The sequence below is a fragment of the Lepus europaeus genome, chromosome 17 (genome assembly GCF_033115175.1).
Source record: "Lepus europaeus isolate LE1 chromosome 17, mLepTim1.pri, whole genome shotgun sequence".
NCBI classification, from domain to species: Eukaryota; Metazoa; Chordata; class Mammalia; order Lagomorpha; family Leporidae; genus Lepus; species Lepus europaeus.
The window spans coordinates 11,732,145-11,748,717 of NC_084843.1; the positions used below are offsets into that span (position 1 = coordinate 11,732,145).

General features: G+C 55.1%; 1 protein-coding gene across 1 annotated transcript; it reads left to right on the forward strand.

Moving 5' to 3' along the window:
* The first annotated feature begins 2,412 nt into the window (after window positions 1–2,412).
* Window positions 2,413–3,525, forward strand: PRLHR (prolactin releasing hormone receptor). The gene has a single exon (XM_062215062.1). It carries the CDS (start codon window positions 2,413–2,415, stop codon window positions 3,523–3,525), a length of 1,113 nt encoding a protein of 370 aa, XP_062071046.1.
* The last annotated feature ends 13,048 nt before the right edge of the window (window positions 3,526–16,573 follow it).

Consider the following 16,573-nt stretch of genomic DNA (forward strand, 5'->3'; position numbering starts at 1 on the left):
ACATTTCTGGACCACTACTGGCACAGCAAAGTCCAAATGTTGGCGTGATTTGGTCACAATGGCTGGGAAGGGGACTACCCTTAGGACTAGAGGATCTCAGGGAGTAAAGATCCAACATGGGCCTTCCTGTTCCCGCATGCTCACTTCTTTCCACTTCGCAAGTGCTGACCACACTGCAGCCTCTATGAGACTTGATTTGGGACTTGGCAAATGGCCATCCACTGTCTTCTCTGGAAGGTGCCCCAACATTTAACCTCCAAACACTGGTATTTGCATGATCTTCAGTTTTCGACAAAGATGTTTTCTTGTTACTACGTTCGCTCTGATGGATCAATGATGCTCACCGGAGAATAGAACTGATTGTGAGGCCTAACTGTATCCAATATCCCTTCAGGTTCTTTACCAGTTCCCTCTGCTTAAACTATTTTGATGCAGAATGTGCCTCCGCTCTTGGGTACACACAAGAACAGCCCTGCCGGCGAACATGATGACAAAAATTACTGGGTAAGGGATTAGGCAGGCACAGATTGTATCTCATTTGGAAGTTTGCAGTTGAAAAAAATATGTCATACTGGTTTTAGCTAAGTGTATTGTAACTCAGGGAGTGGGCACAGGTGCATAAAACTGATTGCTTTTGTTCCAGTGTTGACTTTTCCTCTGCTCTGAGTGACTCACTTGAATTTGGAGGGTGGAATAATTTGTGACTTCTTTCCAGCATAACTGGAATATCTATCAACCCAGAGGACAAAGGACAATGACTTATCAGAGGGAGGGCAGAGAGGCTCTGACCTCTGCAACAAGGAGGGGAGAGGCTGGGGGTAAGAGCTTCTGGGGAGCAAGGTTACAAAGCCCCCTTTCCCTGGCTCCAGTCCCCACCATCCAGGCAAATCTGAATTTCAATGACAACATCATCCTACTAAAGATTTTATGAAACTTCTAAGCTTCACAATTGTTAGTGAATTTCACCATCCTAGCTGAAATCTTGCAATTACTAGTATTTTTAAAAATCCTAAAATGAGGTGAGGAGGGAGGGGAGGAGTCTCAGTCCAGGACTTCACCTGTCCTGGGAGAGCCCACAGACCTGGAGTCCACAGCAGCTGAGGAGGGAGCAAGCCAGAAAGTGAGTCGGGGAGTAGTGGGCAGGCCTGGAAGTGTGTCTCTGTAGGGTGACTGTCAGGAAGGCTGCGTTTTCTGGTCCTTGGCACGACCTGCAGTGAGCTACAACCCCAGCAGAAGTCTCCGCCCTGCGGCCCCAGAGACCCGGCTCACCTGCGGGAATTTCACCTTTCTCCCCTGGCAGTCCAGCCCCAGGTCAAGAAGCAAGTGGCAGGGCAGCTCTTCGAATTTGTCCAGGTTCCCTTCCCGGTACCTTGCACCCAGAGAGGAGCCGGCACTGTCCAGTCGTTGCGAGTCCGCAGCTGTCCGTGGGACACCCGCGCACTGCCCCTCGCCCCGTGGAGCAGGAGCTGTCCGTGGTGCCGAATCCCTGCCGCATGGCTGGACCCTCCGCCAGCCGCGCCACGACCTCGGCAGGCAGGCGGCCCCCTGGAAGGCGAGGGTCCGAAAGTCTGAGCGGAGCTCTGGACTCCACCGTTTTAACCCTTGCCTGAGCCCCTTGAGCGGCTGTCAGCCGCAACGGGAACTCCACGTAGGATCCAGAGCACGCGGTGTACCTAAAACCGCACCGCCCCTCCATCCCTTCTTTCTGAGACTGCACCGGGCCGGCCCGGGAGCCCCGCGCTTCCAGCCTCGTCTCTGCCCTCGCCCCTCTCCCACGCAGGACCCCCCCCAGGGGCGCTGAAAGCCCTGGCCGTGGAGACCCCTGGCCCCCGCTATTCTGGCCCAGGCTCGCCGTGCCCGCCCTCCTCTGGACCCATCTCTCCGCCAGCGCTCCGAGGCCCGTGTCCGGACCCACTCGCTCCGCCCCCTTTTCCATACAAGGGCGCGGGAGTGGGGGGTGGGGCGGGCCGGAGGGGAGGGGCTCCCTGTCTTTCTCAAAAGCTGGAGCCCGCCGCGGCGCTCTGCATCCGCGCAGCTCCCGCGAACAAGCGAGAAGCCCGGGCGGTCTTCGCGCGCCCAGGGCCGCTGGGTGACGGCGGGCCCCCTGCACTCCCGCCGCGCGCTGTCCCGCCGGCCAAGCCCCGTTCACAGGTAGGGTCGCGCTGCTGGGAATGACCCGCCAGCGCTGCTACAGCTGCGAACGCTTGAGGACGCGTTTGGGTAACCGGTGCCTGTCTAACCAGGCTTAGGGTTCGTTCACGGAGGAGGGGGATGGCACTTTGGATGGTCTCTGTCCTCGTCCGGAGGCCAACGACTCCAAAAGGGGAGACCTCGCCCAAGGGGGAAGGGGGTGGGCACTGTGGGTGTAAGAGAGGATGGGAAGTGACCGACTTTGTGTTTGGACAGGTCGCCATGGCCTCGATGCCCACCCGGGGCCCCGGCGTCCCTGCCTTCTTTCCTGGGTCGCGATCGGCGGCCACAGTCCCGGCCAACCGGAGCGCAGAGGCGTCCGTGGGCAACGCGTCGGCCGCGGGCGCCGGCGCCCAGGCGGTCACGCCGTTTCAGAGCCTTCAACTGGTACACCAGCTGAAGGGGCTGATCGTACTGCTCTACAGCGTCGTGGTGGTCGTGGGGCTGGTGGGCAACTGCCTGCTGGTGCTGGTGATCGCGCGCGTGCGCCGACTGCACAACGTGACCAACTTCCTCATCGGCAACCTGGCCCTGTCCGACGTGCTCATGTGCACCGCCTGCGTGCCGCTCACGCTGGCCTACGCCTTCGAGCCCCGCGGCTGGGTGTTCGGAGGCGGCCTGTGCCACCTGGTCTTCTTCCTGCAGCCCGTCACGGTCTACGTGTCCGTGTTCACGCTCACCACCATCGCCGTGGACCGCTACGTGGTGCTGGTGCACCCGCTGCGCCGCCGCATCTCGCTGCGCCTGAGCGCCTACGCGGTGCTGGCCATCTGGGCGCTGTCCGCGGTGCTGGCGCTGCCCGCCGCCGTGCACACCTACCACGTGGAGCTCCGGCCGCACGACGTGCGCCTCTGTGAGGAGTTCTGGGGCGCTCAGGAGCGCCAGCGCCAGCTCTACGCCTGGGGGCTGCTGCTTGGCACCTACCTGCTCCCCCTGCTGGTCATCCTCCTGTCCTACGTGCGGGTGTCCGTGAAGCTCCGCAACCGCGTGGTGCCGGGCTGCGTGACCCAGAGCCAGGCCGACTGGGACCGCGCGCGGCGCCGCCGCACCTTCTGCCTGCTGGTGGTGGTCGTGGTGGTGTTCGCCGTGTGCTGGCTGCCGCTGCACGTCTTCAACCTGCTGCGGGACCTCGACCCGCGCGCCATCGACCCCTACGCCTTCGGGCTGGTGCAGCTGCTTTGCCACTGGCTGGCCATGAGCTCGGCCTGCTACAACCCCTTCATCTACGCCTGGCTGCACGACAGCTTCCGCGAGGAGCTGCGCAAGCTGTTGCTCGCCTGGCCCCGCAAGATCGCGCCGCGCGGCCAGAGCATGACGGTCAGCGTGGTCATCTGACGCTCCGTGCGATGGCGGGCTGGGGCGCTGCATGGCCTTTGGCCTCCGAGGAGGCCGCCCGAGGTCGGACTGCAGACCCCCTGCCCGGCGCCAGAGCTGAGCCGTCGTCATGCCAAACGCCCAGCCCAGCCATTCTGTCCAGCTGCCCGCCCTTGTGTCTGTAAATGTGGAGTGCGCTTTGGTGCGAGTCTTTGTGCTCTGCCTGGCGGAGGTCAGGGAGAGCGAGGGGGTCATTATTTCCTCCTTAGGCCCCTGAAAGGCAAACAAAGCTCTTTCTCCCGGACAGAAGTGCTTCAGAGTGGAGGCTTTCCCTCCTACTTGCACGGTGGCAACGGAGGAACAATGTGGGCGGGATTTAAAATCACTGCCTTAGGGTTGATAAAGCTTTTCCATTTGCCTTTGAAAAGGGCCCCGCTGAGATATAATACCTGACATCGTTTAGTCAATTTGAATCCCTGGGTTTCTAGAATTTCAGGTAAATGTGTATCACACAAACACGTCTTGGTTTTTAGCATTTCCTCAGTGAGATCTGTATACATGGAAAGGGGTTTTAGTGTCAAAACCAATGGAAGCTATAGTATGGAAGGCACTGACCAGCCCCTGTGCAGAAGGTCTTGTTTTTGTTGTCCCTCTCCTTACTCCATAGCTGCTATTTTTAAATGAGGAGATGAATTATTCAATGAAGAGATAAAGAGGAAAAGGTCCCATCCACTTAAAGAGACATGTAACGGTATGTAAGGACAGATGTCCTCTCTCTCTCTCTCTCTCTCTCTCTCTGTGTGTGTGTGTGTGTGTGTGTGCAGGCACTGAAATATGTGATTTGAATACTCACAGTGTGCTCTACGTCCTCTTGCATCCTGCAGTTGCTCACTTGCAACCCATCAACAGCTGTGGACTGACTGCTCAGCACCTGTCCGTGCTGACACTTGGAACACCAGGGCTGGAAGAAGTTTACCTAAGGACAGTTCAGGAAAACAGCTGGCATCCACAAGATGCACAGATCCAGCACTAATTATTTCTGGGGTTAGGGAACAGCTGGAGACTGTTGGGCATGGTCCCAGGCTGACAGCCGTCACTTTAACCTCTGAGAGCTCTGACAGCGAGGACAAGTGCCCTGGAACTAGGGTCTTCACAATCAATGTTGGAACAGCAACTGGGCGGTGAGGTAGGTGCCGTGGGAAATGACACACACGCTCAGCTGTCACATCAGCCCCGGTGGTGCCTGTGGCTTGGATTGATGTCTGCAGCTACTCTGCCAGGTTCCGGTACCCACCCAGGTCACTAAACAGAAGAATCAATGATTCCCCTCCTCGTGCTTCTCTTGCAATGATTCTCTCTCTCTCTCTCTCTCTCTCTCTCTCTCTCAAGATTTATTTATTCATTTTAAAGGCAGAGTTACAGAGAGGCATATAGAGGCAGAGGTCAACTCACTCCCCAAATGGCCACAATGGCCGGAGCTGGGCAGATCTGAAGCCAGGAGCCAGGAGCTTCTTCAAGGTCTCCCATGAGAGTACAGGGGCCCAAGGACTTGGTCCATCTTCTGCTGCTTTTCCACGCCATAGCAGAGAGCTGGATCAGAAGAGGAGGACCAAGACTAGAACCGGTGCCCATATGGGATGCCGGCACTGCAGGTGGCGGCTTTACCCACGACACCACAGCGCCAGTCCCTCAGATACACTCTCAATCACTCATTAAAGTGTGTCCCCGAAGGAAAACAAAAGATGGGATGATGATGGGGATGAGAAGGATGAGATTTTACTATACTGATGTCAACCATAATGGGATAATGAGTATTTATGATCGGGCCAGTCAGTATTGGGAGTCTTTAAGTTTTTAAAAATTAATAATTTTGAAAGTTAGAGTGACAGAGAGAGAGAGAGAGAGAGAGAGATCTTTCATCTGCTGGTTCACTTCCCAAATGCCTGCAACAGCTGGGGCTGGGCCAGGCCAAAGCCAGGAGCCAGGAATTCCATCTGGGTCTCCCACATGGGTGGCAGGAACCCAAGCGCTTGGGCCATCATCTGTTACTAGGGCATGCACGAGCAGGAAGCTGGATCAGAAACAGAGGCGAGACTCCATCCCAGGCACTGATATGGGATATGTATATCTTAAGTGGTGGTGTAACCCGCTATATTACAATACCTGCCCCAGCAGTGGGAGTATTGAGTAGTTACAGGGCTGGACATTTTGCAGCATGGGGGAAGGGTAGGTTAAAGGCTGGCTGGGGAGAAAGGAAAAAGCAAGTTAAGGTGGGAGAGGCAAATTACGTCTGGCATGGCACTACACTGACTTGAGTCTCAGCTATGGCCAGGAGAACAAAGACCCCGCACTAGTACTGCAGCTCAATTCACAGCATTGTGTCCCCTGCCCCTAATGAGCTCATTGCCTTGGCATCCTGGAGATGGCTCCTGCACTTTCTGGGGCTCCACTACTTGAGGGGCTCAAGGCAGCCATCTCACACGGCTTTGGAGCTTTCTCTTGATGGGCATGTGTGGAGGGGATGGGGGTGGGGATGCAGGGGGTTTGTTAGGGAGGCATCTGATTGGTCTTTCAGCTGCAAGATTTAAATCACAGGTTCTCAGCCCTGGCTGCCCCCAGAATCACCTGGGAAACAAGAGGCACAGGCCCCAGCCCCAGACCAAGTGATCTGAGATGGGGTCTGGGTATCAGCATTTTTCAAAGCACGTCCAGTGATTTTAATGTGCATCCAAAGTTAAGTGTCTTAAAAATTATCCTCCTTCTCTCTGTCTATACCTCTCTCTGTAACTCTGTCTTTCAAATAAATAAAATAAATCTTTTAAAAAAAGAATTATCCTCTTTCCAGTGAATCTCAGACATATCTAAATGAAGCTTGAGTTGTACTTGCCGGGCATGGCGAGAGTTGGGAGCTGAACTTGACAATTACACATCAATACTTGGAGAGCATTCTTTCCTTCTTCAGACCTGACCGCTGACATGGAGGCAAATCTTTATAACTGGAACATACAGGCATTCATTCCACAGTTTTCTTGCGCATTTCCTGTGTTAGGTACTGAGTCCAATCAGTTTAGAAGAAATGTCATTCAATTATGGATTCATTGCACTATAAAGTGATATATTATGAATTATTCCAAATCCTGGTTGTCAGGGTGTTAAAAAAATAAAAGTGTTCCCTGATTGTTAGCTTAATTTAAGTCTGTATCAACTGTGAGAACAAAGTGTTCCCAGTAATCACTAGGAAACCTGCCTCTGGTTTTGGTCACGCCTGCAACTTAAGAGTTTTAAACATTCCCATGGGCTTTGTGGAGTCACCTGAGAGGCTGAGACGTATGCTGTGTTTATAAGCATTTTTGTGAAACACAAAAATCGGCAACTGGACAGCAGCTCAGAAACTCTCACTCCATCAGAAATCTATTCGGGACCAGTTGGTAAATATGAATCAACCTAAAAAAACATCTCTCAGAGGTGGCTCCCAGAGACACCCACATAGGGTTGTAGGTAGGCAGTTGCATTGAATAGCTTGTTTGCATTAATGTCAAGCATCTGAGGGCTGTTCCCAGGCCGAGTCCTGCAAGGAGTCAGGCAGGCAGGAAAGCTGGGAACGGAGCCAGCCTGGTACCTGGCAGCAGCCTTGCCCAAGGCTGTAATCCTCTTTGCAAACATCATCCCCAGGTCTCACTGTTGGCAGCCAGTCAATAGATTTATCTCACCAAGTTGGCAGAGGACGTCTCAGTACCTGTTGGCAACAGTTACCCGGAAATAGCAACGGTGGGAGATGCTAAGGTAACAATATCCCAACTGATGCAACCTCCCTGATTTTTATTTCTTGTGGATTTTCAGGCTGCTCTTTCCCCAGGGCAGCTAAGTTCCAGGCTGCTTTTCTCAGGTAAGTGCTGTGCTTTGCCTTCCTGAGCATCTAGAGTCTTTCGAAGGCAAGGCCTGGACACTGACCTCCGGGACACCCAGGCAAGAGTGAGGCTGGGTCTGGGAGGCAGCGCAGGGCCCATCCCCCACAGAGGAGAGGTGTCCCAGGGCAGGTCCTTGGTTGATTTCTCTCTTGCATTCATGCTTTGCTATGTGTGCCGAGATCCATGTGTTGGTGAATCACTGTGTGACGCTTCTTGGGGTGGAGTTTGTACAGTGTTTGACACATTGTGGGTGCTCAATAAACACTAATTCACACTCTCCAGTGTGGAATTAATAATCCAAGCCAGTTAGACACATGGAATGGCTACATGACCTCGGGATGGCCAGGGCCAACACAAGGAAAAACTGTGCCAAGGAAAACATGCCACTTAGTCTGAATGCATCGATCCCAACTCCAGCGCTGACCTGTTCAATGCGGGTCTGCTGTGACCCCGAGGCGTCAGCATTGCCAGGGTACAACATCCAGTTCTGTGCTCCCAAGACTGTAGGAGCCTAAATCCACGGATCCGTCAAAGAGAGAGAAGGCCAGGCCTCATTTCTTCTTTTTAAAAAAATATTTATTTATTTATTTGAAGTCAGAAATACAGAGAGAAGGAGAGAAAGACACACACACACACAGATTTTCCATCTGTTGGTTCACCCCCCCCGGGCTGGACCAGGACAAAGCCAGGAGCCAGGAGCTTCTTCCAGGTCTCCTACATGGGTGCAGGAGCCCAAGGACTTGAGCCATCTTCCTATGCTTTCCCAGGCCTACTAGCAGGGAGCTGGATTGGAAGTGGAGCAGCCAGGACCTGAATCAGTGCCCATAGGAGATGCCAGCCCTGCAGGCGGAGGCTTAACCTTCTGCACCACAGTGCCGGCTCCCGTGCCTCATTTCTATACCATCATGATTGGATAATTATTTTAATGTTGGTTTTGTATTGCCCAATTCCCACATACAATTTGGGAAACTCCAAAATCATCCAGACACATTGGTCTATAAAGAAAATCTAGACAAAAGAGTCATAAATTAGATTTCCTGGCACATGTAAAACACCACTTAAGGTTGATTTATGTGCACCTGTTCAGGGACCCATTTATCCTGCAAAGTGAGATAAACTCATTCTCAGATAGTGGGCTTCTTCGGATTGCATGAGAGTTGAAATCGATTTAGGAAATGCCCAGACATCCACAAGCAGCCTTCGGAAGCAGCAGCCTTCGCTGGAGAACCGAGTGTGGATGTTTCTGGATCACTCTCTGCCTTTCAGCTCGGTCCCTCTCCTTTACCACTCGTGTCTCCAGGCTGCCGTCTCTGCCTCTTCCCCGTGTTAGATATGAAACACCCTCTCTACCCCAGGGAAGGGAGGCGCTGGGATTTGAGCACCTGTCTCCCGGGTGACGCCTGGGAGGTGAACAAGGCTGGAGACCCTGGCTAATTCCATGGCAGAGGCGGGCGGCACCAAGCCCGGGCAGGGCTGCAGTTCCTCGTGTTCCCCACCCACTAGGGAGTCTTGGAGCTCACAGAAGCCGTCATTTCCCCAGCAAGCACCAGGCTGAGGCGGGTGACAGGAGTCTGCACGGATCCCCACAGGACCCCTAACCTGGTCAGTCTCACTGAGACCCTGAAGAGGGGCCCAGCGATAAAAGGTCAAGCACGCTTCCTTTTGGCGTTTGGCGCGGGGGTAAAGAAACCTGCACCAGAAAAGCAAAGAGCAAACAGCCTCTGCTGTTACGCATTCCCTCCCCTCCCTCCCCAAAAATCCTCTTCTCCACTGGCTGCTGATGAAATGCCCTGGCCCTCCTCCCCCTTCTGCCTTGAGACCAATGACCAAGGGAAAGCCACACCACCCTCTCCTCTCAGCGTTGCCAAGCCATGAACACGTCCTTTTGAGCTGGAAAAATTAAGCAGAGACTCCAGGTTTGAGGTCGAGGTTGGGAGTCAGGCTCTGGGCTCCTCTCTCTCCTCCCTCACCCCTGAGTTCACCCTGGGCGGAAGGCGCCGTCCCCTGGGAAGGACACACGGGGCTGCAGCACAATGACCATTGGCAGGCAGACACGGCAGCCTGGTGGTGGCCAGCGTGCCCGTGAGGACCGTCCTTCCGCGGCCACGCCCTTTGCAGGGCTAATGCTGGGAACACAATGACCTCCGTGGTGGGTGGAAAAACCGGAGCTCTGGTAGCGCCTCCCTCACCTCGCCAGGTCTCACTTCCTCGCATTTCCTCTGGGCCCCCCAGTCCCCTCCAGCAGGCCCCTTTCCGGTGTGCGGAAGGAGCTCGGGGCGCGTACACACCTGCTCTACTTCCTGGGAGGGCACCGGGCGTCCTCTAAAGCTTAGACTGAGACCGCTAAGGAGCAGTGCCCCGGGCAGCTGACCTGGCCGTCCAGGGGCCTGTGCCCCGTGCAAAGGAAGTTTTTGACTTCAGGATCCCAGGCCTAGAGACAGCCGTGCAGGGACCCGACCGTGCGCAGCGCCCGCACAGACGGCCTGGGTGAGGGGCTCCTGGCAGCGCCGCGCGTCCCGAGCTGGCTGGCTCTGGCTCGGGCCATTCTCTGAGGGCTAAGGCCCCCGCCGGCGGCAGATCCTGGGGTGCTGCAGGCCACGGCTCCCCGCAGCTGCGCTCTCCACAGCTCAGAGGGCGTCGCGGCACCGCCCCTCTCGCCCGCCTCCCGGCAGCCCCCGACAGACACCAGGTGACCCACGCGCCTCTGGCCTCCGCCGACTTGCTGGCTGCCGACCGTGGCCTGCACCTCCAAGTCGCAGCCCCGGGGATGCGGCCCCTCCCTCTGCTACCTTGAGTCCTCCGGTGGCCCCGCGACCACTCCACCTCCATGTTCTCGCTTCCCGCACTCGCCGTGGGTCACTGCGCGCACCCGAGGGCCCGCATGGCCCTGTCGCCGACCTCGCTGTGGCTGAAGCTGCAGACCCACGCCCGGGCGGGGGGAGGGGCCATGTCGGTGCGGGAGTCGCCTCCTGGCGCGCGCTCCTGGGTTGCAGACCCCCGAGCCTCTCTACCGTGCTGCAGGGCTGGGACCAGAGCCTCACTCCTCATGCCCTTTTGGGGTCCCCCGGCTACGCCGGGCGCCGCGGACGCCAGAGTCTCCCAGTTCTATTCCCACTCTGGGTGTCGCCTGTGACCTCCCCGGCTTCTCTTCTATGGCCAAGCCCAGGCGGCGAATGGGGGTGGGGGATCCCGCGGCCCCGGGGCCGCGTGGTGGCCGCTAGGGGGTGCTGTCGGGCGAGGGCAGGGCCGGGACACTCCTGGCATCGTTGGGCCCCCTTGGCCCTTGTGAGTGTTTCCCGCGCATTGGCCCCGAGAGGCGACACGAGAGCGCGTGCATTGTTCATGGAGTGGGGACTTCAGCGGCCCGCATCCTTTTTGGACTTGATCAGGACCGCGGTGCCGAGGGTAGGGACCCGGTGGGTGTGGGTCAAGAGGAGACGGCGCCTGGCGCAGGCTCTCCCGGAGCTCGCGTTGCCTCTCCCGGGGGCACAAGCCGCCTAGGGCTCGGGAGGCTCCGCTCCTGTGCTCCTGTGTCGCCTGGAAGACGAGGAGTCAGCTGGTGGAGGGCAGAGCAAAGCCCACCGGGGGTTCCCGCAGCCCAGACAATTCCGGCGAGGACGGCTCAGCCTGCTGCTGGATGCCAAAGGTCACCGTGGACAGGTCTTCCCAGACTGGGTTTTTCTGTAAAAAGGAATGAGTGAAAAATTCCCGGGGTGGGGGTGGGGGTGGGGGTTGACAGTGTGTGTGTTTTCCTTTCCAGGGAAGTACCCAAGCGTAAAAAGTTAGTGGAAAACGGAATTGAAGGTCAAGTTGATTTTGAGGCACAAAAAGTTGGAGGGCGGGCAGGGGGATGGAGGGAGGCCGGATAAGGGGCACTAGGACAGTCAGAAATGACCAGTTCCAAGTTCCATAGCACAGTGGGGTGCTCGGGACTCTGCTAATGTGCCCAAACTGTGCCAAGAACAGCAAGACAGGAACTGGCAGCCCCAAACTAAAGAAGAGGTAAGGAGTGGAAAGACTGGTAGCCAGGCTTTGTATGTTGTGTTGGAACATGGCACTGTGCCCCATAACAATGGACAAGTTTTGCAAATTAATAACACTTTTAAAAAGATAGATATTTTGAAAGAGTTGCAGAGAGAGGGGTGGAGATTTCCATCTGTTGGTTCACCCCCCAAGATGTTTGCAATGGCCAGGGCTGAGCCAGGCCAAAGCTAGGAGTCAGGAGGTACATCTGGGTCTCCCACATGGGTGCAGAGGCCCAAGCACTTGGGCCGTCTTCTGTTTTTCCCAAACCATTAACGGGGAGCTGGATTGGAAGTGCAGCAGCCCGGACACAAACCACACTGGCACCCTTATGGGATGCCAATGCCACAGGTAGCAACTTAACCCACTACACCACAATGCTAGCCCCAGTAAACATTTTTTAATAAAATAATTTTTAAAAACCACGTCCTAATGAACAAGTTCTGGTTGCAGTGCCTGAAATAGAGAGTGACCAAAGAGCAGCAAACTGGTCCACCAGCCACCACCTGCCTTGGGAATAAAGCCGTACTGGAACACAGGAAAAATCACTTTTTAAATCGATGTATTTTTTTTTCATCATATGCATTTTTTGTGAAATATTTAAAAGCATCCCTCATATGCATGACTTTCAAAAACATTTGCACCAAAGTAAATTTATCTTCTGATTCTATTTTCCATGAAACATTTGAAGTACCCTTGTGTATGTAAAGTTTATATTTTATCAAAAAGAGGTTAAGCTGTATTTTATGTTTTGTAACTTACTTCCACCTTTGTCCCCTTAAGTTACATCAGGCCAGCTTCCGTGTGGGATCCTGGTCACCCCGACTAGGGGAAGCCGTTGCCTGCATGTCCCTCTGTTTAATCACTGTTAGCAGGTGACCATAGGCTGGAAAAGACGAACGGGTAGCTGAGAAGTCTCCCTCAGCCCTGCGGGAAATGCGGAGAAGTTAGAGTCTGAAAAGCTGTCCTAGGAGGGTGAGGTGCTCTTTGGAGCCTTTCTGGAATCTAATGGAACCTGCCAAGTGTGGGATCTGCCCTGCGTCTCCCGTCTCCTGCTGCTTGGCCGTTCCCAGATCCTGCGCAGCCCTGGTCACGGATGCTGCAGCCGCTGCAGCCGGTCCCCAGCAAACTCTGGCTGGGGTTTATGCCGCGACGCTGCCTCCTCGGGCAGGATTTTCCAGGAGTTGGGAGGTGCGGCAGGAGCCCTTCTTCTGCCTCTGAGTCCACAAGGTCACACGTCCTTGGAGAGGAAAGTATTTTACTTTATGCGGCCACTGGGGGGTGTTAGGAGGGCTTTTTAACAAAGGGACTGTCACAACATCGGGCAATACGAAGGGCGGTACCAGGGCGGTACCGTCACCTGTGGCCAGAGGAAGCCACCCCTCGGCCTGGGGCCTGACAGAGAGGGAGGAGCTGCTGAGCCTCAAAGGACAGAGTTAGCACAGGTGGAGCCAGGGGAAGGGAAGTTCACAAGAAATGGGGATGCGCCCAGACAAGACTAAATGTCGGAAAGTGAGACACGAAGCAATGGGTGGGCTCCTCACCTGTGCCCCTGGTGATCCAAGGCGGCTTCAGGATGAGCTGACATTTGAGTGGGACTTTGCAGGATGTCTGGGCTCTTCAGTAACGGAGAGGGCGATGGTGGGAGAGCACACGGTGGGCAGGATAAGGCTAATAGCCAGGCCAGGGAAAGCTGATGCCCCTGGCAAAGGTGGAGGTGGTGCTTAGCGAAAGACGAGCTGGCTGAAGCTGGATCCAGGAAGATTAATACCAGTCACGGTGCTGAGTTCTTACCTGTGTGTTAGCACAGAGCCCAAGTGCCTTATGTTACAACGTTTGTTTCCAGCACATTAGGAAGTAGGCCATCCTCATCATTATTTTCAGTTGCACACAGGAAAACAGACATTGAGCAAAGTCAAGTGTTTGCCAAGGTTTCACAACGGGTAGGTGTGGAGCTGGGTTTTGGATCCCAAAGTCTGCATTCCTAACCACTATGGCATCCTGCCTTGAATTTCAAGCTAAGGGCCTGGTCCTCCTTGGGAGGCAGGGGGAGCTACCAAAGGTTTAGAATGAGTGGGAGACAGAGGAGTGACTTCTTCAACATCCTGGGAAGCAGACAGGTGAGCTAGAGTCCTTGCCAGGGCCCTGGGGAGCGGTGATGTGAACTGGGCCAGTTAGAGTGGGAATGGAGAAATTCGCGCCAGGCCTTTGCGTTCCCACTCCCTTAGACTTCCACCACGCCTGCCTGGGTACAGTGAGCCACCTGTTGTAAGTCCCTGCAGGAGCTCAGCTGGCAGTGGCCACAAAGCTGCAATTAATTTCTTTTGAAAACTTTTCACAAGGTACTCACAAAACATGGAGCCTCAGCTGGCCGGAAATACGGGTGCAGAGTGGTAAACGGTACCTGCTGTGCAGTCTCCCTTCCTGACTGCTTCATGGTATTTCTCTCTTTTTTCCTAAATGATGTGAATACTTTCAGATGGTGACAAGGTGGGGGAGTCACCATCTGAAGGACAGAGCCCTGGACACGTGTTGAAAGATTTATTTATTTGAAAGGTGGAGCCATGGAGAGAGCTGGTTCACTCTCCAAATGACCCTAACAGCCAGGGCTGGGCCAGGCTGATGCAAGGAGCCAGGAACTCCAGTCTGGTCTCCCAGGTGGGTGGCAGGGGCTTGAGGACGTGGGCCATCTTCCCCTGCTCTCCCAGGTACATCAGAGGGGAGCTGGACCAGAAGCAGAGCAGCCAGGACTTGAAATGGTGGTTAGATATGGGACGCCCTTGCTATAAGTGGCCACTTAACCCACTGCACCACAACGCACCAGCCCCAGAGCCCTAAACATTCTGCAATTGTGGGTCTTCAGGGTTGGCTCAGAAAGCCCTTGAAGACCTATCTGGATTTCTTTTCCAGTTTTTATGTAGAACATATTTTTATCATGTGGTTGGGAAATTGGGGATTGCGCCACTTTCCAAATACCAAAAACAAGTGAGTTCATCAGCTTGCAGTTACCATTAGTCAATTATAACAAACGGAAGGGGCTCCACCCCGATTACTTGCACAGCCTTTAAAAACCAGGTCCCCAGGCCCCACCTTCGACCTGCTGGTTAAGAAACTCTTCCTGTGGGATTGTGTATTTTAAAGCGTCATCTCTGATGGGGGGAAGCATTTGGTGCATGGTCAAGATGCTACTAGGGGCATCTGCATCCTGTATCGGAGTACCTGGGTTCGAGTCCCAGATCCACTTCCAATTCCGGTTTCCTGCTAATGCACACCCCGAGAGGGAGTGAGTGATGGCCTCAGTACTTGGGTTCCAGCACTCATATGGGAGACTCAGGCTGAGTTCTGGGCTCCTGGCTTTGGCCTGGCCCAGTCTTGGCTCTTGTGGGCTAATATGGGGGAGTGAGGCAGTGGATGGAAGTTGTGCCTGCTTCTCTGCCTTTAAATAAAGAGCAAACAAATACAATTTTAAAAAATCATGTTTGAGGACCAATTCAACACAGTGTTGATGTGGTGCTCATTTAACACGTAGGCTTCTGTGCTGACCCGAATTCCAGCCGTGAATGAGCCTCGGTTGGGAGTGCAAGGCACGGGCGGGGGGTCATTTCCCCGCCCACTCCTGGCAGGAGGTGACAACTGTCCCAGGGCATGGGCCTCAGTGCTCTATGCCCTCTCCAGGTCCCACAGAGCAGCCCCGGGCACCTGGGCGGTGCACACAGGAGGTGCCCTGGTGCTCCGGGCGTGCGGTGGCAGCAGAGGGTGGCAGTGGTGACCCGTGCTGGGGCTCCTGCACTGCCCTCGGCTCACACGCTGCCAGGGCCCACGGCAGCTCTGCAAGCCCCCAGTTTTGCCGACGAAGACACTAAAGCTCAGGCCTCTCACTGGACCTGCCTGTCGTGTGGCCTTGCTCCACACAATGGACATGAAAATAAAGATTATTAATAATGATAGTGATAATGATTGCAGATTGTGTCGAAAGCTTACTACCTGCCTGGTAGCCAAGCAGTTTATAGAGAGACAGGCAGACAGAAGCTCCGAGGGAGGCCCCATGGTTTCTCTCCAAGTATCTTTTAGCCTCTGCTGAATGACATACCACCATAAAACTGTGGCTTAAAACAACAAAGATACGGGGCTGGCGCTGTGGTGCAGTGGGTAAAGCTGCTGCCTGCAGTGCCAACATCCCAGCGCCAGTTCGAGTCCCAGCTGCTCCACTTCCGATCCAGCTCTCTGCTATGGCCTGGGAAAGCAGTAGAAGATGGCCCAAGTCCTCGGGCCCCTGCACCCATGTGGGAGACCTGGAAGAAGCTCCTGGCTTTGGATTGGTCCAGTTCCGGCCATTGAGCCCATTTGGGGAGTGAACCAGCAGATGGAAGACCTCTCTTTCTCTCTCTCTGCCTCTGTCTCTGCCTTTCTGTAACTCTGCCTTTCAAATAAATAAATAATTTATTTAAAAAAAACCAACAAAGGTAGTATTTTTACAACTCTGTAGGTCAGAGGGTTGGTCTTTCTGGTCCTGCTGGCTCAGCTGGGGGACTGGCCGGGACTGGAGGCCTAGGGTGGCCTCACCTCCAAGTCCCATGGCTGGCAGGTGATCTTCCACTGCGCCACAGAGCCCCCCATTTTCCAGGAGGCCAGTCAGCTTGTCCCGTGGTGCCATCCTTCCACGAGAGGCCCTGCAAGCTACCAAGCAGCTCATGGCCAGGCTTGGGACTCACCTCTGCTGTGTTCCCTGGGTCAGAATAAGCCTCAAGGCCGTTCAGATTCAATGGGTGGAGAAATGGGCTCCCCCTCTCGATGGCAGGAGCAGCCAAACACCTGTGGCCATTTGCAACCAGCGGCATTGCACTTGTGGACTGGGAGAGACAGCTGCAGAGAGACGAGATAGCTTGCCCAAGGCCATACAGCTTGTCAGGGGTCAAGGCCAGACTCCAACTCGGGCAGGCTGCTCCCAAACCCACGGGGCCCCGAAACTGCCTTGTGCTGCCTCTCGGGGAGCACGTTGCTTCTCAACACGGCCATGGCCAGTCCTGAACTGCTCTGTGATTGCCAGTGTGCTTGGATGCCCAGAGAGCTGGTCTCCTGGCATCCGTGGCACAAAGCTGCCTTTGAGACAAAGCCAGACCCACAGTGGTTCTTCCAAG

What these genes read in the sequence shown, in the direction of transcription:
- PRLHR (XM_062215062.1), top strand. Translation starts at nt 2,413, where the DNA reads ATGGCCTCGATGCCCACCCGGGGCCCCGGCGTCCCTGCCTTCTTTCCT.